The sequence below is a fragment of the Struthio camelus genome, chromosome 1 (genome assembly GCF_040807025.1).
Source record: "Struthio camelus isolate bStrCam1 chromosome 1, bStrCam1.hap1, whole genome shotgun sequence".
In the NCBI taxonomy this organism is placed as follows: domain Eukaryota; kingdom Metazoa; phylum Chordata; class Aves; order Struthioniformes; family Struthionidae; genus Struthio; species Struthio camelus.
In genome coordinates this window covers 74,318,349-74,340,217 of record NC_090942.1, presented here as the reverse complement: position 1 = coordinate 74,340,217, position 21,869 = coordinate 74,318,349, and the positions used below count along the sequence as shown (strand labels likewise).

At 37.4% G+C, this 21,869-nt stretch overlaps 1 protein-coding gene across 3 annotated transcripts; it reads right to left on the bottom strand.

Moving 5' to 3' along the window:
* Window positions 1-1,592: 1,592 nt before the first annotated feature.
* On the bottom strand, window positions 1,593-21,584 carry PYROXD1 (pyridine nucleotide-disulphide oxidoreductase domain 1). Of its 3 annotated transcripts, none has more exons than XM_068948953.1 (12): window positions 21,386-21,584; window positions 18,127-18,207; window positions 15,392-15,511; window positions 13,561-13,686; window positions 11,624-11,697; window positions 10,561-10,721; window positions 9,322-9,422; window positions 8,177-8,306; window positions 7,186-7,298; window positions 4,733-4,855; window positions 4,315-4,452; window positions 1,593-3,681 (listed from the first exon to the last, which is right to left on the bottom strand). In XM_068948953.1, exons 1-12 carry the CDS (start codon window positions 21,458-21,460, stop codon window positions 3,433-3,435), a joined length of 1,491 nt encoding a protein of 496 aa, XP_068805054.1. In that variant the 5' UTR covers window positions 21,461-21,584; the 3' UTR covers window positions 1,593-3,432. The 3 variants fall into 3 exon arrangements, with proteins under 3 accessions (XP_068805054.1, XP_068805048.1, XP_009670186.2); XM_068948947.1 differs by having other exon boundaries at window positions 13,561-13,689; window positions 21,386-21,555; XM_009671891.2 differs by lacking the exon at window positions 21,386-21,584 and adding an exon at window positions 20,456-21,284 and having other exon boundaries at window positions 13,561-13,689.
* Window positions 21,585-21,869: the final 285 nt, after the last annotated feature.

The window sequence follows — 21,869 nt, the reverse complement described above, 5'->3', positions numbered from 1 at the left end:
CCATGCTGCTCAGTATTCACAGAAAGAGTTTCAAATACACAGAATATAAAGTAGTACTTGAAGAGTGCAGAAGACCTGATATTTTTCAGCAGTCAAGTGAAAGGGTCTGTTAAGAGCTTCAGTTCTTTTGCAGTAAAGGGCTTAGCATAAGTTTTTTCCATCTCCAGAAATGCTTGTGGTTCTATGATTATCGTCTTCTGAACTGTATTGCTTAGCCTGTCTCAGCAGTATTTTATTTTCTCAGTACAACCGTCTGCATTAGGTAAGTGTATGCCATGAAGCCTTTGTCTTCTGAAGCTTAACTTCAGTAATAACATAGAACACCGCAAACATGACCAACCAACACCCCCCTACAATGGGACAAGGCTCAGAGGGCAAGGTGCCCCATAAATCTCAAGGACAGTGTAGGATGCAGCTTGCTGACTGCAGCTGTTGCACAGAGAACTGACATTATCTCAAGACATAAGGGGACCGAAGGGTGGCCTTCATCTTAGATAAGCAACCATATCCATTACCTAGACCTAGTGTAAGTGTTTTTTTTCCTCCTGAGCTGACCAAAAGGGTCTGAATGTCTCCCTGAGATTAGCCAGCCCAGCAGGGGTGAAGTGTGTATGTAGCTCAGCCCAAGAGAAAGTATAAAACCTCAACAACTAACAGAAATTTCAAAGAGAGCAAAAGGCTTGAGCTGGTATCAACCCACGTATTCCTTCCCAGCAATTAGGGATGCCCACTGTTGTGATGGTGAGCATATTTGAGACCGGTAATGGCAATGACATTGGTACTGTGAGTGAACTGTCTAGTTAGATTTTGTGAAGTGTATATACTTGTATTGTGAGACACTTGAACTGTGATTTCAGTATATTGCTGAATCACTCTGCTAAATCAAAATCCCATGTAACATCAAATTCCTTCAAAAATAAACTTTTATATGAAACACTGCACTGTCCAAATGTGTGGAATATCTGAAAGAACCTGGTCAGAGAGTACTGGACTCTGACAGCACTTCAGCTGGCTGGACCATCCTCCTAGAATTTGCATTTCATCACAGTCACAATCACCTTCCCCAGCAATCTCTATGAACTGAAGAAAGTTTTCAGCTACAGCGTTTTTTTTGCCTCCCCTTTCAGAGCTGGCTGTAGGTTCCAGAGTATATTTAAGTGTATGCATAGTAGAAATACACACGTCTTGCACATTTACATCAATATGTTCAGAAACTATGATGCAATAGTGCTGAACACCCTACAGCTACTACTGACTTTAAGAGCTGCTTAGGCACACTCAGGAATCTAAATGCTACGTTCCCATTTTTGGAAGATCTTAGCAGCTAATCATATCTAATGAGTTTATAAACTGAGTTTAAACAAACTTAATTACAGTTCTGGTGAGTTTCATTCTGGATTTCTTTTCAGGCATTTAGATGTGTACTTACTTAAATATAAGCAAACTAAAAGATTAAAAACGTTTATTTTTCTGGTAGGATCCCGTGAGTGACTAAAGCTTAGACTTTTACCCATCATTTAACTGAAACCTTTGATTGAAGTGTAATTTATTCATTTAATTAAACAGTCATTCTCTTTAAAAAAAAAAAAAAAAAAAGAAAAAAGACTAGAGTGATTTTCTGGAGGAAGTTCCAGTTCCAACTTTGTAAATAGTGTACTGTAAACTACTCCCAGTTTGTTCCTAAGTAAAAAATAATTCCCCAGTAGCAACTGTAGATTAAAGATGGTAATATCACACATGAAACAACTTAATGTCCATGGATGGCACTATGGCATATGCAGAAGGCATTTAGGAACAGCTTAAACTGTTAGGCTTCCTCCCGTAGGAAACTAGGCAGTAAGTTATTGCTAGCAACTAAAAAAAGGAATCTGATTTAAACAAGCTTGTACACACGCATGTCCATACATGGCATCACCATTATTAAAGTGTATTTTACATAACTCTAAACATCCAGGGAGATCATTATGATTTAAAACAAACAACCTTAACCCCAATTTGCAACTTAACACTATATTCTGTCACTGGTTACCGAAGTCAAATTAGAATTTAGTACCTGCAAAAATTCCTTCCTGGAACCAATATGCATGACAGTGTAAATAATAACAGATGACAGAAAGTGTTTTCTTTGTGAGCATAAGTTGTTGTCTAGTAGGAACCCTACACAACAAATCAAAACAAAAGCCATTTGCCTTGAGATTGCAAAACTTGCATACAAACTTTGTGCCCGGGGACATACTTTTGTAGCTATGCTTTCCAGCAGTCAAAATAAGATCCCATACCATCTATCAGATATATAGCAGTCTACTCTATGGGATCCTGAAAGTGAAAGATTGCTACAGGTGACATCTGTTGGTGCTGTTGTGTTAACCTTTCCCTGGCGCAGAGCTGCATGCTGACCCCACTGAAGATCATACATGACATACCAGTGCAGGTTTATCAGAAGAGCTGAAGTGACAAGAAGTAAAAAACGGCTCCCAAACAGAGCATCTCAAAGACATTTCTTCCTGGCTTCTACAGTTCACAGTTTCTATACATTCTATATTTAGTGAAGCAGAAAACACTTTTCTTTCAACAACTAAAAGTTCAAAAATAAAAGAAAGGGTTCAGTTTACCTTATATTTGCAGAGCACACTACAGGTGGTGAGGGCTCTGAGTGGCCTGTGCCCTAAAGATGCCCTCTGGTGACCTGAGCGGCTTGTGTAGTAGACAGAGACGGTGCCAATACCTGGAATAGAAACTTTGAAGCCTGTGGCAAGTACCCAAAGGCTTGAACTGTGGAGGGGTACTAGTGGTATGGCACACACTGCATAACTGCCTTGTATGTCTTCACCTGAACAAGTGGTTTGAGGAAGCAGGGGCTTCCCTGCCCTAGTCAGCATAGACCCTGCCCAGGCTAACACCCTGCCCTAGGTAGCTCAAGGCAGTAGTTTACTCAAAGCATCCTGCTCACAAGCGCTGCTTACTGGTTGAAATGCGTGAGCAACACGCATAGGCAGCAAGCCATAAAGAAGTTGGGCTCTGGGAATCACACCAGGTGAATTATGCATGGTTTTGGGAAGAAGTGAGCTACGAGGTAGGCACTGGATATAACATATATTATGTAAGGTTTTATTGGCGTTCTTTAAACAGTAAAGGTGAATGCAGTGCTGTCTCAACAGCACAGTAAAGTCTAGCTTTTAAGAGTGTTATAATACCCCTGTTGCCAAATTCTCATTTAATTTAGACATGAACTCTTTGCCGACACTAATCCACTTGCTTTTGTTGCTGAATTTCTACAGCAATTTCTCTAATCTACTGTGCCTTTCTGTATTTGACAATATCAACCCAAAATCTTAATCAGGAATTGCATTTATCCCTGATCCCAAGCAAACTGTTTTATAAGCCACATCACTCAGGATTAAAACTTGATACAAAACGGAAAATGGTTTCTGTTCAATCAAAGTAATCTTCTATATCAATATTTGGATTCAGAAGATCTTCCCCATATGCTGAAAGATCCATCTGATTTAAAATTAAGTTTTCAAAGGTTTCTTCCAAGTCTGTTTCACCAATCAGTACAGCTCCCATCATTCGTCCATTCTGCATCACAACTTTAACATACTCTTGTCCCTTGGTACATCTCAGCATTAGTTCATGGTCTAAACCCAAGCCTTGAGCATTGTATTTTCCCAAAACCACCACCTAACAGATGGAAAAAGGAAAAGCACTCGTAAGAACATTACAGTGGTTTTTGATCTTTCTTCTGACAACAGTTGTAAGCTTGAGAAGACTGATGTAAGCAGGGGGATATTTGCCCCCGTGAAAAAAATAAATATTATTTTTATGTGTGTGTGTATATATATATATATATATAGGAATACAAAAATGGTATGTGTCTGTATATATTTATGTGTATATAAATGTATACACATACATACAAACACAATTGTCATTGGCTTTCATAGCCACAATGTATTTTAAAAATATTCACCTTGAAATATGACACAGATAAAAAATATAAGAACCAATTACCATGCTGAACTGAATTGAATTTATCCATTAACAGCCTCTTAAAGACATGGAATTGAATGTGTGCAGAGATGCAAAGCAGATCAGCTGGCATTCACTAATTAAAATTCATAACGTATCTGTAAAGATCTTTGCTCTCTTCAGTTTCAGCATCTGAAGTCAATATGAATGGAGAAAATCTGAACTAAGATTAATTATTATGTGGAGAATGCTTTTGTCAATATTAAAGCATACGCTCAGTATTAGCATGTGAATATAAACAAAGTTGTTCAGTGGTTTTAAGCTATTAGAATGTAATTACCTTACCTTGTAATTGAAAAATTTTGTCACATGAGCAAACAGTTCAAAGCTGAAATCCAGATCAATAGATTCCCCTAAAGTATCTGCTGCCATGCATTTTGCTGCATACCATCCCATCTGCCTAGCTTGAGTCCAGAGCCTCATCTAAAAAACCAAGGTACATAAATGTGTTACTGCACAATGAACGATACTCACTGTTCTCATCAATCCATACTAAGCATTTTCATTATACTCAGGCTAATCAACTTGGCTTTCCACCACATGGATAAAGTCACCTGACATAACACACTGACGATTATCTCCTTACTCACTGGTTTCCAGTTCAACTAAACTTTGTTTTCGCATATCTAAAGTCTGCAGTTAGCAATTTACTTTGAAGATTAGATTGCTGCTGAGAGCACACTCATATGACTCATTGATTTACCTGATGCCACACTGGACTAGGTTCCCACGATGCTGTGCAAATATCCCCAGCTGCATATATATCTGGTATGGATGTGTGCATGTATTTATCCACTTTAAGACCTCCATCTTCACCTAGAGCAAACTAAGTATTTGCAGCAATTAGCACTGAAGAAAAATAACCATTTTAACTGAGTAATTCAACTTAGTCCATGTTAAGTGGCCATCTCATTAGTTACTTCTTATGGCAGACATCGACAACATCTCAGCAAATCCACTGATCCTCTTAACCAAAACATCTGAATATTTAAAATTGCACGAGTAATTACTAACTGAACCCAGCAAGACATTTCTGGCTGCCTTCTAGCAACACAGAAAAAGGTCATTCACTGCAGACAATTTATGACTGACTGTTCATTCTCCCATCTAATCTGACTCAACTATAGAAGACCGAGAATCATAGGAAAACATATTATATAAACATCCTAATCTCAAGAAAAGACTCCTTCATTTTCAAGGGAAGAAATCCTCCAAGGGTGCCATAACGAAGTAATTTTGTTAACTGTCTGCCTATTCTTCAGATACCTTTAACTCAAAAGTATTACTTCTTTATACTATAATGCAGAAACACAACAGGATTTATTTTGGAAACTTGCCATTCAAACCTAGAATCCTTCAAATAGGCACAAATAAAATTAGCCTAGAAACACAGTATTTCGTTGCAATCTGTGTGTTCTTTTCTCACCATTTTTTCATTCTTTTACTTTGTTCAAGTATACATTAACTCTAGCAGTAATCCAATTTACTAAATTCACTTACAGCAGCTTTCATTATCTAGATATAAAGGACTCAACTCATGTTTTCTACAGTGCTAGTTTAAATGAATCGAATTGCATACTGACAGCCTGGTAATGATACTACCTATCTGGCCTGTCTTTTCCATCACCTAATCAAAACTTAAATCCAAAGACTAATCTGGCAACATGCCTCCTTTCATACCTGTAGAAGTACAATCACAATCTTCACCCATAAACTATTTGATTCTCTATACATTTCACTATCCTCTTCAAATCATTTTCTCAATTCTTTAAAAGGCTTTGACTTTTAAAGAATTCAAGCCTGATACCACACTGGCATCACATAATTTGTCTGTACTTTCTTCCCTTTTTCCTTTGTTTTGATTAGCAGCAGATGACTGCTTTCCCCGTCTTCTCCCCTTTCGCTCCTTCAATTACTAGCAAACTCCCCCTTGTTTAGGATTATATATACAAGTTATACTCCACACAAAGCAAGCAACAAGCAGACAATTATCATTAATAAGCAAATGCAAATCAGTACTGTATTTTCAGGGAAGTTTTAAACTTCAGCTCCATTTAGAGTGCTATTAGTGTATACTCTTTGTATTTACATAAACACTATTCAAACACAAAGTTTAAAAAAAAAAAACACACTCTAATGCTTTGTGTCCTACCATGAAGGTTGTGCCACTGTAGATCATCTCACATTAAATGTTTATTTAGTTTGTGATCCTACTCTAAGCTTTTTCTTTAATACATGGAGTTTCGGATTGTTAGTTATTTTAAAAGCTAGGTGAAGGTCACATGTAAAATGCAACACTGATTGGTTTTTAAACTTATTCTGGATAAATTATTCTGGATACCTGGCAGAGATGTAACAGAGTTTGCCTAGATTCAAAACACACCAAGTATGTAATAGGTATACCTATTGATTTAGAATCCATGTTGTATTTTCATCAAGGCCAGGAAATACCACTGCAAACACCCAATTCCTAACCTAACTCTCTAAAACATGCCTTGAAATATTTCATGGCTCAACATTACGTGTATGTCTTCCTAATTTTCTTCCGGTTTATTCAGAGAGTAGCTTTCTACTTCATTATCAGAAAACAAAACAAGAAAATCCCAAAACCTACCAAATACCCTAACATGGAGGTACAATGATCTCAAGGTCAGAAAATTCACTTTGATTCTGTAATCATCATCCACGTTCAGATCCTGATTCAGTGTGTGACTACTCTCAATGAATACAAGCAGCTTTAAACTTCAGCTTCCCAGAAGAAAAACATCAGAAATAAAAGCTTACTTCCCAGGAGAAGATCATAACATTTGCAATACAGGAATATGGTGCAGTATTAACACAAACATGGTTCTAAATTTCTGTTGTATCAATCGATTATAACAGATATCTCTCTTTCTTTGTATAGCCTTGCTCTTCACAGCATGTTTTGTTACGAATAGCAATATAATAAGCTAAACACGTAAATGAAATTCATTTTTAACACGTTAGGTATTTTCAACATCATATACCTACCTTATTTTGAAATGCTGTGCAACACTCAAAACCTCTAGCTTTCAACAATTTATTTCAGAAGCATAAAGTAGCTGTTAGCCCTTATTTTCCCTACTTTAAAAAAATAAAAAAAGCTTACACTTCAAAATAAATCAGTATACTTACATTATTTCCATCAAGGAATGGTTTAACATTTGGCACAACTCCAGTTGCACTGACAATGAAATCACATCCATAAATTTTTCCGTTAGTTAATTCCACATATATAGGCCATAGAACTGTAAAAGGGGAAAATTTTGCCCTGAGAACGTAACCAACAGAGGTTATTTTTATAAGCTATGTCTCATTATAAGTTGTGAAATCAACAAAAAATGAGAAAATGCTACCTGGTTGACTAAGTAGGAAAAAATTTCAGACAGTGATTATAACATTTCTTAGCTTAGGTCTAGAAAATGAGCTTTGAGAGCTTAATTCCCAGTTGCACTGTTAAGTCTTCCCTGGAATCTTCCTGAAGGAAGTTTTATGTCTTGCCACTACAACAAGCCCACAGGGTGTTCTGTGGCTAACTCTTGTAAAAACTTTGAAGTGTCATGCAACTGCCAATTAATCTTTCTTACATAGATTCATCGATGCACAGGAAATGCCTCAAGAGCAAAGAGAATGCCAGAGACTTAACTTACTAGATGCTTATACTGGTATTAATTGGCTATTAAACTAATATTTTAAATATTAACTCTCGATTCACTGAAATTTAAAGACAGGATTACTGATGGAAGAAGTTACATTTTCTACCATATTCTTCGAGAGATGATTTCAGAGTTTTGACAGTAAATGGTGATTTTTTTGGTTCTAACTCCACTATTAATATATTGATTTTGTAAAGACTGTCACAAAAAGGGAATATTCTGTATACAGTATCTAGGTGACTGTGGAGAAAGTCTGACATTGTCACAACATTTTGTAATTTAATTGGAGCCCATAAACCAAACCCTCAACTACTGCAAACTGTTACAGAGCTCCATTTAATTTATAGAAATAAAGGAATTGCTTTCCAAATCTGTATTTGGTTTGAAACAATAAATATTCTTCAGTCGTGCTTTATTTTCAACTTGTACTTCAAATCAGCACTAAAACATTTTTCTTTTGCCATACCTACCCTCATCTGGTTCTTCATTTTTCTCTTCCTTAGGAAAAGTCAGAGAAGTCCGTTGCAGCTGTACAAATTCTTGCTGTAGGAGTATTTTCTTTACTTCACATAGTATTTCAATATGTACTTTATGAGAAAACTAAAGATTGATAAAATTGAAAAAAGACGACTAGCATTAACCATACTTTTAACAGCAAATACACTCTCTCCTAAATTGAAGTGTTAGTAAACTGAACAAAAGAATAAGCATATATCCCACCTTAAAGTGTGACACATTAGCTGACTTCCCACTCTTATTTTGGCATAGGAGGAGAATACAGAACTTTTCAGAACAGAAAAAGCTAAACTCAATTGTTTTGCCTTTCAAATCCTCAAATTTCTATCATGAATTAAATTCTGATAACATTATATTAATTTATACTAATATTAATTCATATTTTAAATGCTGTAAAAGGAAAAAGATATCTGGTTCCACCAGCCCATGTGTCAACCACTTACTCCTATTCTGAGCTCAAGACACAGTATGGAAAGGTGTCAGTCTCTCTAAATTATTTTGTGGATTCAGACCACGAACAACTCTAATTTTTTGTTTTCTACCAGACCAAAAAAAAATTCCACAGCCTGTACCTGCTATAACACCACCCATTAGCCTGCTGAACATCTTAAATATCCTTTAGTTCGTATTGCAAGTTCTGTAGAGTTTATGATTATTCATTTTTGATAGGCTTTTTTATTTAAATAGGTTAACAGATGGAAACACAGCAGCTAAGAGACTGATAAATGAAAATGTGATAAAAACCTGAAACGTGAGGATTTTTATTTGATTTGGTTACACGTACCACTGCTTCTGGTTAAAGCTAGGATTGAAACAAGTCAGAAATGTGCAAATCAACATTTATATGTTTCAGTCTGAGACCATGCCAGTGAATCCGATTTGCCACCCTCTCTGGGAGGCAAAAATAATTGCAGAAAATAACAGAAAATAATTGCATTTGTATAAATTTTCTAGTGTAATTCCAATAAAAAGAAGAATCAGTTCAAGCACATGCTATTTTTCCTTTTCTAAAAATCCTCAGTGTGGCATTTCACTGTCTGTAATCCTTATATACCTCAAGCAACACAAACAAATGTGAGCAGGAAGATTATGACTGTACCTCTTTAGTGCCTTTAAGATGTAAGCCCTCATGCCAGTCAGGGCCTAAGGCACTGCCCAGTTTGTCAGATGCTGCTGTGGTTCCTTTTTTTTTTTCTCTTCCTGAAGCAAAAGAGATGGAGAATATCAGATTTAGCATAGATATTTCACTGCCTGCAGAACTGAGAACAAGGATTCTAAATTAAGAGAAGTATGATCTTGTCGCCACAAGGGAGGACAAAACCACATAACTGCCAAGGTAAGCTGAAGTCCCAGACACTATTTCACACATGTCAGACTTCAAATTAGTATTTTTAACAGTACCTTTCAACTGTATCCCTTTCATACTTCACTTACCTCTGAAACAACCATGTCAGGAGTATTACAACAGTTTTGGTCAAGAAAATTCTCATTTATGTGTAATCAATGATATTTTTGCTGAAGAAAGGAATTATGGATTCTGAGCACTGTTAAGTGCCTGCACGGACCCTTAACGGCCAAACCCTCGGCAGATTCTGGGGCACCAGTGTTCTGGAGGCCCAGTGTTGACTTCATTGCTTAATATTAATACTAATATTTAAATTAACACTCATCTGCTAGCAAACACGCACTATATGCACTCCACTGCATGAAAGGGTAAATTCAAATTCTAATATATGCTACACTTGAAAAGTACTGTGACCTTCAGGCTGAACCTTTTATGATCCATCCTTCCAATCTCAACCCTACTCTTCTTTTTGTTAATTGTTTTGGTTACATATCTATACCTACACTCACACACATATATATACATACATACGTATTTGCATGTTTGCTCATGCAGTTCTAGTTCACTGCTGTTACTAAGAATACAGTTTCATTGCATCTGTAATAACATTCTCTACGGCTTCATCTGGTTCTCCAACAGCTCATTATGGGAGAGCTCCCTCCTCCATAATGCTGATATAACTCAGAAAAACACATTAAAATCTAACAGAAAATACAATGGATCTTCAGCAGATTGAATACAGGAAGTTAAATTCAAATTTGGCACAGATATAAAGTTAAGCACATTTACAATCTTTAGATAACCATATTATGCAGTCCCATGTATATACATAAACACTGAAGAGGTTTTTGTATTTCCCTTTTTTTTTTTTTTTAAAACAAAAAGGAAATGCAACTGTAAAACTTTTCTAAAGCCTGTTAATTTAACTGATCTCAGGATTCTTTTTAATATTAAATGTTGTTGCTGCAGCGCAAGGAGACTGAAACACCATACCTTCCATTGTATACTTGGTTCTTTTACATGCTATTGCAGTTTCTCGTTTTTCGGCAGTTAGTTTTGGAATGAGGAATTCAGCTGCTCCTGCATCAAAAAAAGTATTCCCAATGGCTTTGTCTTTGATAGCCCAGATTACTTCACAGCCTTCAATTTCATACCTTAACGGACATTTAAACAATGGATAAAATGGCAGATTGTCAAACAAAGGATCTATGACTCTGAGCAATACAACTGAAAGTGTGCAAGGTGTCATTCCAGAAGCTAGAAACAATGTATCCCCAACATTTAAACCTCACATCCACTGCAGTTCCCAAATATTCACGTAAGTAACTGGCAAAAAACCTCTGCAAATTGACTGAGGGGAAAAGAAAGGAGGAGGAAGGCAGATCAAGTTTTTCATAATGAGACTTAATATTTCCTGCTCCCATTACCACCAAACACACACACACACTGCAAAGGTGTGTGATTTTTGCCAACGTGCCCACTGCTAAGGACAGGCGTTTGGGCACTCTTTCTGTCTCTCTGAAGAAAACAGACTGCAGAAAAACTGTCAGGTTTACTACCTGGAACATGGAATTGCAGGGAGATTGTCTGCAGAGGACAATTTAGTAAGTCCCCAAGTGAAGAAGTGAGTCCCTGTGGTGCAAAACAAGACTATACTGGCATATAATACAGATGTTTCTGCAATGTATCAGGACTATAGGACCACATGGCTCCATGTCCTACCTGCTACAAAGGTTGTATCAGACCCTTCAGAACGCTATCAAGCTAAATTAGGTGGAGGTAAGATAAACTGCCTTTCTATTATCATTACACCTTTTGTTTCCAAAAGTCAGAGGAGTTTTATTACTTATTACCCTTAACAGCCAGTTCCACTATATTGTGAAAAATTAATTTTTCACCAATTTTGCTACTAAATACCTTAAGAGTTACAATTTTGTAAGAAGCTTATTTATAAGATGCTTTTCCCCAAACTCATGCAGACTAGATTTACTGCCTAATTGTTAAAGATTGTGTTTGCATACATTTCTTTATAACTTAGAGTAAATAGTTTACTTACACTAATTCAAGGGCAATGCCACCGTTTCCTACCACTACTATTCTCTCAGCTTGAGCCAAATTCTTCTGAAAAGCCTGTAACAAAAAAAAACAAAAAACCTACAGCTTAGATCATGTTTCCCTCACACTGATCAAATATATCCTTTTCAGTATTTTCTTGCTCTCTCAAGTTTTTTTACTTTCATTTGCTCAGACTACCAATATACATTTATTCATGTTAAAAATCTGTTAAAGAAGCTAATCAAACCTGTGAAGTTCTATCATATAAAGGGATGAAGGTATTTCCACAGCCATGCAAGTCTCAAACTGAGCCAGGAGCAGTTAGTTAAATTTAAGCCACATCAGCACAGCCTGTAACAGAATCCAGGAGCCTTTCCTGTCCTAGAGACTGGTAGTGCTGTGACATCTATTAATCCAATTTTATCATAACTTGTGCAACTTCACAGTAATTTGTACAAATATTACAAGTGCAAAGAAATGGAAGTTTTTTTCAGCAGTTTAAAAATTAGGCGGTGGCAAACCTGAGATGTGATTTGCCTGCAAAACTTTTAGAAAGAAACAAGTGTACAAATTATGTCTTTATAGTGAGAGAAGTAAAAAGTCCAACTTAGATAGAATGTTTTTCTGGATCATACTAGAATCACTTCAGATATTTTCTTTCGAATAAATCAAGAATCATGACCATCAGATGGACTACTGAAATTATATGAAAATCTGGTCATCAACGCTTCCAGCTTAGCTGAATACTATGTTATTCATACGAGGGGAGAAACTAAATGAGGAAAGATCAAGAAAACTGAGGTCCTTTAATCCCTTTAGAGAAGGGTACCGAACTGAACTTGTGTCACAGGAAATTAGTGAAGGTGACTGATTGTCATACAAAATAAAAATAAGTATTTGCAGCCTCAAAGGAACAAATGAATTAGATACCTAATATGCTATGAACAGCCCTACTGTGTCAGTCCATGTTTACGTGTACTGCTTCCCACAGTGGTCAACAGGGGATGCATAGGGAAGGCTGTCAGAAGAAGAACAGCAAACAACAACCATTTCACGGAATGATCTCACAGGTTCCAGACACCTGCGATTCAGGTGACGTCTTTCTCCTCAGTTCATGGAAAAGATTTATTAAAGGCTGTGTGTCTTTTTCTTTTTCTTTTTTTTTTTTTTTTAACTCAGGTATTACTTAAGTTTTGACATTGAAAACAAACTACAGGAATACTTTCATAATTTCACTACAGTTTGCTTGAAGAAGTGCCTCCTCCTTTATTCTCAACATGCCATTTAATAACTTATTTGATAAACTGTAGTTCTTACATTATGGAGAAGCAGTGAACAGTACTTCTCTTTTCACCTGCACCCTGCCGCTTATAATTCTAAGGACCTAGAGCAGTGAGACCTCACTTGCTATTTCCAAGCTGAAGTCTTAAGTCTATTTAGTCATCGCTCACGTGTAAATTTGTCCATATCCTCGATTACAATTGTAGCTCTTTTTACGTACAATGAGGAGAGGCTACAGCAGAACTGGGGGGGGGGGGGGGGGGGGGGGGGGGAAGTCCTTCAGTAGCCCTTCACTGTGAGAAATAGCCCCTCTTACAGCATACCAGAAATTTCTTCTCAGAAAAGCTTCTACTTGTGCCTACTGCATAAATTTTCAGATTGGCTTCTGTCTGCAGGGCAAAATAATGTTACTTATTCTGGATTTGCATGTTAGGAAAACTGCCTTTGAGACATCTATAAACTTATTAAGTTTAGCGACTAATTTATTCATTCAATGCTATTTTAAGGCTATTTCTCTGTTACTGAAAGTGGTCTATTTAAGAATATAAAATAACAAATAGCATCTGATGTTTCTCCATTTCACTCAACAACAATATTTGGTATTTTGCATCAGAAGCAAGAACGTGTCACAAACGTGTAAGTCCAGAATGCATTTACCTCTGCACTGTCAGTATCCCGGATTCCTATTACATATGGGTTTCCTTCAAAAATTAATTTGGGTTTTGCTCCAGCACACAGGCAAAGTTTTTCATAAATATACTCCTTCCCATCTTCAGTGAAAATCTTCTATTAAAAATCAAGAGGAAAGAAAAAAAGAATTGAAGACATCTAAGGAAACTTCAGCTTTATATTTAAGGTTACGGTATTTTGCAGATATTAACAGCTGTCTCTGGCTTCTTAAAAAAAACAGCAAGCCTTCATTCTCTTATTAATGAGGCATTATTTTATTTGTATTACACTCACCACAGACTTCCAAGTCTAAACATATCATATGATCAGTAAAATGTAAAGTGCACATGGTGCACTCAAACATAGATAAAATATAAAGTTTTCCTCTTGGTGGCACCCTGTACTCAGTTTCTCTGTTGAAAGAAAAATCAGTTTTGTGTGTGGCAGTTCCCTCCTGCCAAACTTGTATGACATAACAGATACATGCAATGTTGTTAGTCCAAGTGCTATTTTATCTCAGGGACAACTTTTGGTTTTCGTTTTCAGAAGATGGATACATCTACATGTAGACTGCTTTTCTTTGTAGAGAACACTGATGGGTTATCCCAGAGGTCAAAGAGTTGCCCTAGAAGGTCTGAATTCAAAATCAAGTTGTACCTACAGGTTTACCAAAAAAAAAAAAAAAAAAAAAGCAGTAGATGTAGACCTATGCACTATTAAATATTAGCAATTAAGAAACTCATTTAAAACTTATTTAAATAATTAAAGACTTGAGGGACTTGTGGTATCTTAATTAGGGATGGCTACAAGAACACAATTTAAAGAGACACTGAAAATTGTGTTTTTGCTAATGAAAAAGGGTAGGTGCTGCAAAAGTTACCTCATTCTGCAATCAGCAGTATTTAAAATGTAACATTTTATGAGCTTATATGTTGTTTTCCAAGCGAGAAGGTAAATAGTTTGCAGTGGTTTTGCACAGAGAATTTTAAGGTTTTGGGATAACAGAGGCAAAAGATCCTTCAAATCTATAAACATGAAATATTGGTGTGCACAGAGATATATGTTAACTAAAAAACATCATAATAGTGAAACCACAAGACTATCAATAGATTGAGAATATTAGCAGAATTATAATCTAACTGGAATCATAGCTCTATGGTTCAAAACAAGCAAAAACAGATCTAGATCTGCACACGAGTTCACAATAAGTACTGAAGCAAAAAATAACATGTCAAGTTGACTTGGACACTAAGTGGAACCTGTACTTGCTGTACATTGCTTGTACTTGCAACATTTTTTCTGTTAAAAAGAAGGAAAGAAAGGTGGAAACGTTGGTTCTTTCAAGAATTTTTTCTCGTATAAAGTAGTTAATATTTTGGGCTCTGTAGCAACTAAAAATAATTCAGAAATCACACAGATCTCCAGCTAATGATTTCAGAAGTCTTTTGACACCTGCATTGACATACATTAGTTCTATTGACCGGTTTCCCTGTTATTCTAATCAGGTATTCAACGCAATAGAATCAAAGTGTCAAAGACTTACACTTAAGAAATTTAGTTTCTTAACTAATCAATAATTTGTGATCTCTAATTATGTCCCCTGCATACACTTCTACTGGAACAGTAGTAGAAATGATATGTGAAACAAAAGTTAGGAAGTATTCTCCTGTAATTTCTGATAACTTACACTTAAATAACCAGAATGTTATTGAACAGAATTCCATGCCAAAAACATGCATCTGTGCCTTTAATCTGTTTTTTTTTCTTATATTATTTGAAGAACCCACACAGAAATAAAAAAGAGAAAACTGTAGCTTACATGCTCCTCACTTTTCAACTGTTTTACTTCAGATTGTATAACTCTAATATTGGGATACCGTTTTTCTAGTAGAGAACCTGGCTGTTCTTCTACATCAAATTCTTCAAGTGTTCTAGAGACCTGCAAGAAAAAGAAACAAATTTAAAAATATGAATAATTTATCCATCTCTTTTTCTAAGGTCTGTAACAAAATGCGTTATGTTCATTTCCAGTATAAAAACTCAAAACATAATGCCCATATTGTCAAAACAAACTACCATGTCACTGCTAAAAGTACCTTTTTATATGTATAATTTTTTCATGCATATTCCTAGTTCAAAGGTTCAAAGTTATTCAGAGAATTTTAATCCTAAAGCTAGAAATGAAGCAAAAAGACAGAACGCTATATTTATGCTGATGGATGCACTAACTGCTATAATGTTTTCTCCATATATAGATTATATTATTAGGTGCAGAGTTGGCAGCACTGCTTTTTAATTTACCTAACACAGTACTAAGACCCTATTTTTCTGTTGGTTAAAACTTTAATAAAAATAATACTATTTGTACTGATGTTCTTCCATGCAAGTATCTTCCTCTTCTAGATCTGTTGGAGGAAATCTTGGTGAAAACAGTCTGGACACTTAGGGATTACTTTTGTCTCGAATGAATTTTTTTAGTTATGTAAAAAAAAATCCTTGTGACATTTTCTCTCCCAAAAAAATCATAAAGATCATGTTGCAGGTAGGTAGTTCCTAGGTCACAAAAGCGTTTACTGTAATTCAGCTTTTAAGCAAGCGGTATCAGACAGTGTTTAGGTAAAACAAATTCCATACCATCTCTAACCTTCTACTCATCTGCAGTTAGCGTCTGATATTTCAGAGACTGGTGAAAAATAAGAAAACTGAAACATCGAAAATATCCAAGCAGCTCTGTTTTGGGTTTCTTCCAGAAAGGAGCAGGTGCACGTGGACTTCTGGGCCTTCTATTTTATGGGATACCCAAACAGTCTGGAATACAGCTAGGAATCAGAAGCCAAACCACGCTTGCAATTCACAGAGAAATTAAGACACTTGTATCCAAAATTTAGATGCTGCTACATTCAGAAAACCCTGCTTATCTATTCCCTAATCTTCAGATGTTGAAATGTTAGGCGATGAGATACCTCGAATGCATAAATGTCTCTCCTGGACACCCAGGACCCTACTATCACCTCTCAACTTCACAGGAAATTCTTGAGTTAGACGTTACTTTACCAGTCACACACACAGCTCTCAATCTCTTGGCTACGTTCTAAGCATCTTCAACCCCAGAAAAATAATACGGTGTGAAAAGGAAGAGGGGCTGGCAGCCAGGTACAGTCACTAGATACACAGAATTGTTGTTCAAGTCTCTCTGCACCTTATTTTCTCCCTGCAGCAATTTGAATCCAGGAATTCACACACCAAGAAGAATGACATCCATACCAGTCTGTAAGATAACCTGCAGAGTGGTCTTTCTCTACTTTGCATGAGATACACCTCACTTGTGTTAGGTACCATGTTTCAGAAAAGGGGTCATGAATGTAAATTCTAAGTGGAAGCCTAGCTCTAGCTGTATAACTTTCCCTAAGAGGTAAAACCTGATTTTCTGCTGGCTAGCTTAGGTGGCTTGCATTCCTGAATTCTGTGCAATCCGGTCTCCAACTTTTTCCATGCCCTACAACGGAGTTTAAAGTTCCCCCAGGTGGTAGTGTGAAAGAACTGTGTTTTGAAAAAATTGAGTACCTCTGTGATTCTAGGCTTATGAGGTTACTAGCCAGGAATCTGAAATCAACTATGGATTTTTTATCCAGCAGGAAAGAGGTCACTGAATCACCAGCTACCAGACAGTGAGATAAAGTTGAAGGGGATTTCACAGAAAGCTATTCCTTTTTGGTTATTTACCAGAGCTCTCATTCTGCCTGACATTAAAATCTGCTGCTGTATGAAAGGCTGGGGCTCTCAGATCCACTAGCAAGACTGGGTTTCCTAAATAATTTATTCCAAAGATTCCATTTCAGTGCTTGAAATGGAGAACTCTCATTAACAAAGCGGTGAAATAAAGCTTCTATAGAAACTTGGAACATACTTCAACTATATAAATACTCCATTTACTAATATACTACTACTGCGAATTCACTACTACTGCGAATTCACTACTACTGCGAATTCACTACTACTGCGAATTCACTACTACTGCGAATTCACTACTACTGCGAATTCACTACTACTGCGAATTCACTACTACTGCGAATTCACTACTACTGCGAATTCACTACTACTGCGAATTCACTACTACTGCGAATTCACTACTACTGCGAATTCACTACTACTGCGAATTCACTACTACTGCGAATTCACTACTACTGCGAATTCACTACTACTGCGAATTCACTACTACTGCGAATTCACTACTACTGCGAATTCACTACTACTGCGAATTCACTACTACTGCGAATTCACTACTACTGCGAATTCACTACTACTGCGAATTCACTACTACTGCTTACTCACTCACTACTATTGTGAATATATTTACAAATTATTTACTAATGACTAATGAATCACTAGAGAATAACTCATCAGTCCTACTAACATTTATCAGTGTAGTCCCACTAATATGAAAACAATTTTACAATCACAAGCATTTTCAGGATTAGGCTCTAAATTATCTGTACAGACAAAATCTACTAACTTTTGAAGATGTGTTACTGTAACAAAAACTAAGTCTCTTACCTGTTTGAAATTTGTTATAGCTTTTATAACTGGAGATGCTGTCATTAAAAAAATGTCCTCTGATGGAAATTCCATAGCCAGCTTGTAAAGAAAGAGATCATGATGAGTGAGTACAATCATTAGTAGAATTTGACTTCAAGACAATAAAAGTATTGGAAAGAAGTAATATGTGTTACTACATTACTCTACCCCCGTAGAATCCTAGTGGGTAAATACTATTCCAAACATAAAGAAGAATAAGACAGGGAATGACATAGAAGGCTAATTGTTCAGATTTCATTTTGACAACAGAAATACTGATTCCTATTGGTCATTTTACATGCAATTTAGTATAGTGTTAAATGGATTATCATCTTCAGGGTACTATTAGGCAATACAAAATTCTTACAGGCCCCAAGCCAAGATGAAAATTTCCAATCTTAAACACTGAACCACAGCAAATAAAAGAACTCTGCCAAATACAAACCATTCATCACTGAGATGAAAAGGAAAAGCTAGGGTTCCTTGCCACCAGTACCTACAGATGACCGGAATAGTTGTACAGTCCACCAAAAAGCACTTTGCAAGTTGAACACGAGTGACTGAGCTAAAAAGGTACTACCATTTATTCCTGTACCTCAAATAGGAGGAATCTGACATATTAATCTGAAGGTGAAAGTATTGAAAATCTTGCTTCTAGTTAAAGAGAAATTTACGTGGTCATACCTTAGGCACAAAACATACAAAAGAATTTCATCAGGCTTTGTTAAAATTTCATGTAATCTACTCTTTACAGCATGAATCCCCAAGACAAGTATTTCATGCATTTTCTAGCTGCATGTTTTATGTTGACAAAAAAAAGGAAGAAAGTTTGACTCTATGCAACAAATTAGCACACTGTGTTGCTGTAGTTGCTTGCAGCTATAGCTAATAAACAAGCCTCAGAAAAACTACAGAATGCCATGGAGAACATGTGATTGTATAATAATCATCATTTGTAAAATGCATCAAATCAGTCTTAAAATTTTGGGTTGCAGTGTACATCAATTATATATGCTCAGATTCTTTCCTCTAACTTCTTACTGAGATTTAACGGTTATCTAAAATTTTTATTCAGTATTATTGGGGTTGTTGCATTTCTTTTGTAGGCTTTAAAATATTCAAATCAGAAATCTGACAGACAGAATAGCATGGATGAAACAATCTCCTGACACAGAAAATAAATTTAACTCAAACTTTTCAGTAAAATTCAACTTTTAAGGCAGTCTGTCAGAATATTTTAAAATGCATTCAAAATGTAACTAACCCTAAATAATTTTTTGTTAAGATGGTCCTAAAGCAATTCTTGTTCTCAGCAACCTGAGAAGTCCAGACTGGAAGTCAGCACGGAAGAGTATCCCCAAAATGCAATATAATGAACAAGTTGTTTATTGTCACTACTACAGTCCAGGGAATTTTACTTGCTCAAAACCATAACTGAGCAAATAGTGCTTAACCCTCCTTTTGTATTTAATGCATGCTCCCAGCTATGGATGTATAGCACAGAAATCACACCAGAACACTCAGTGCCATTCTTAATGGACTTAATGCATTAAAACATATGCCAGAAGACAAAAGTCACTGTTATCCGTGCTTCCTGAAGTACTAAGAGACGAAATAAAGTAGTAAGCCTCTGTCATCACATAAGCATCTGACTTGAGATTTCCAAGAAAAAATATCAATGAAAGAAATAAGGGTGAAGCAAAGAGTATGAGATAGGAGGTGTGAATTACAGTAGCAACTCTCTTAAAAGAGTCACGCTCTCTATGAGCTTCGAGGGAAGATGAAGCTGTAACTCTGTGGCATCAACACTGCAGAAAGCCCTCATTTTCAAGAAAACAATAAACAATCAATTTTAAAGCAATCAAAGAATTTTTTAAACATACAGTTTTTGGAAATAACAGCATTGTGAAATGGAATCACTGCAATTATATACAACTCAACTCTGAATTACTTGCAGAAAAACATAAAATCTCCTGGAACATTAAATCTTGACGCAAATCTCAGTCTTGCAAACACTTAAGGAAGCACAATAGCCTTAACTACATGAATAGTTAATCAACTTTTAAAGGATTACTTATATTAACATAATATTTAAGAGTCTGTAGTACTAGAACCCGTGTATGACATTAACTATGAATAAAATCAAAGCAAAAAGCTGATACACGGTAGAAAAATAGAAATTTCCATATAGATGGGCAGCATTATAAAAAGAATTTTGTAACGTAGTCTGCATCTGGTTTATACGACATGCCTAAGGTGCTGTCAGAAAAGAAAATGAAACATCACTTCATCACCACAGAATACTCACATCTGAAACAGTCTTTAAACTTGCTTTGTAGTTCAAGAGAAGAAACGTTCTTTACTGATCTACAGTTCAATATCTACATCATTTTATTCCCCATTCTAGGCTCAAAATTACCTCCAGTTAGAGCAAAGCTTCAATGCATGCTCTGTTAGTTTAAAACCAAACCCACTGAAACTGAGAAATGAAGCAAGGAATTAAGAGTTTGAGCTCATGAACAGGTGAAGAAATTGGACCATCTCTACAGGTGTACAGACCTAAGGCATGGATCCAATCAAACAGAGCAATATCTGCATAAAAAAAGAGCGCAGCATAGCAACCTTCGTCTCTGTTGCAGTATACCCCTTGGTGGCCCTAAGGAATAATGAAAGCTCCTTGGTTCCTTCAGGTTCCTGACCTCCAAGCTAGCACGCAGAACGCCAACTTTCTCCAGTTACAAAGACTTAACCAATTTTTGCAAAGCTGTCATATTTCCAGTTAGCAAAATATAGCTATATTATAATACCGCTTCCATGGGGCTAGCTTTATTTGCTTGCTATTCACAATTTTTTATTTTTTAAGGAAAAAAACATTTATAAAATATTGAGGGGTGTGGGTTAGGAGAAAAAAATATTTATATGATTACTGCAAGGATCCAAAGAGCTGTTTCTACGGCGGTTCACAGCTTCCCCCCCCCCCCCCCCCCAAAAGCACTGAGGCTCGTGAGTTAACACAAATACGTGACCGGTCACTTCACCCGGGAGGTGCCGGCCCCACAGTGCCGCCCGCTGCTGCAGCCGCCAGCGCCGGCGGCCGTTGGGGCCCCAACCGCCTCCCTCAGGGAGGTGGCGGCGGCAGCCCCTCCCTCCCTCCCCCCGCCCGCAGCGCCTCGCGCGGGAGCCGGGGCGGGGAGCGGCGGTTGAGGGCGCGCGCATGCGCCACGCGCCCGCCCCTTACCTTCTCCGCGCAGGTGACTCCCGCGATCCCACCGCCCACCACCACGAACCGGCTCCGCGCGCCAGCAGCCGCCATTTCTCCGCCTCTCCCGCGGCAGGCGAGCGGCGACCGACAACGCCACGCCACGCCCCGCCGCCACTTCCGCGTCCTCGCTAGGGCGCGGCAGCCGCCCGCCCAGGGCCGTGGCGCTCCGCCTACGGCGCGCGGCGGAGCTCAATCTTGTTCCGCTGGCGGCGGAAGGGCAGGCAGGCCTCGGCATCGGGAAGGGGCCGCTGCCCCCCCCCCCCCCCAACACACCTCGGGCAAAAACACCCCCCAAAAACCAACTCACCTGTGTTTCTTTTGCTTTAAATTTGCTTTTTACCTTCTCACCTGCCAGGGCCTGGTTCACCAGCAGCATTGACCGTAGCGACCCCCAGCAACTCCCTCCCCTGCTCCTCAGGGGACACGGGGAGGCAAAACGTTTGTAAGAGAAGAGGGCTCC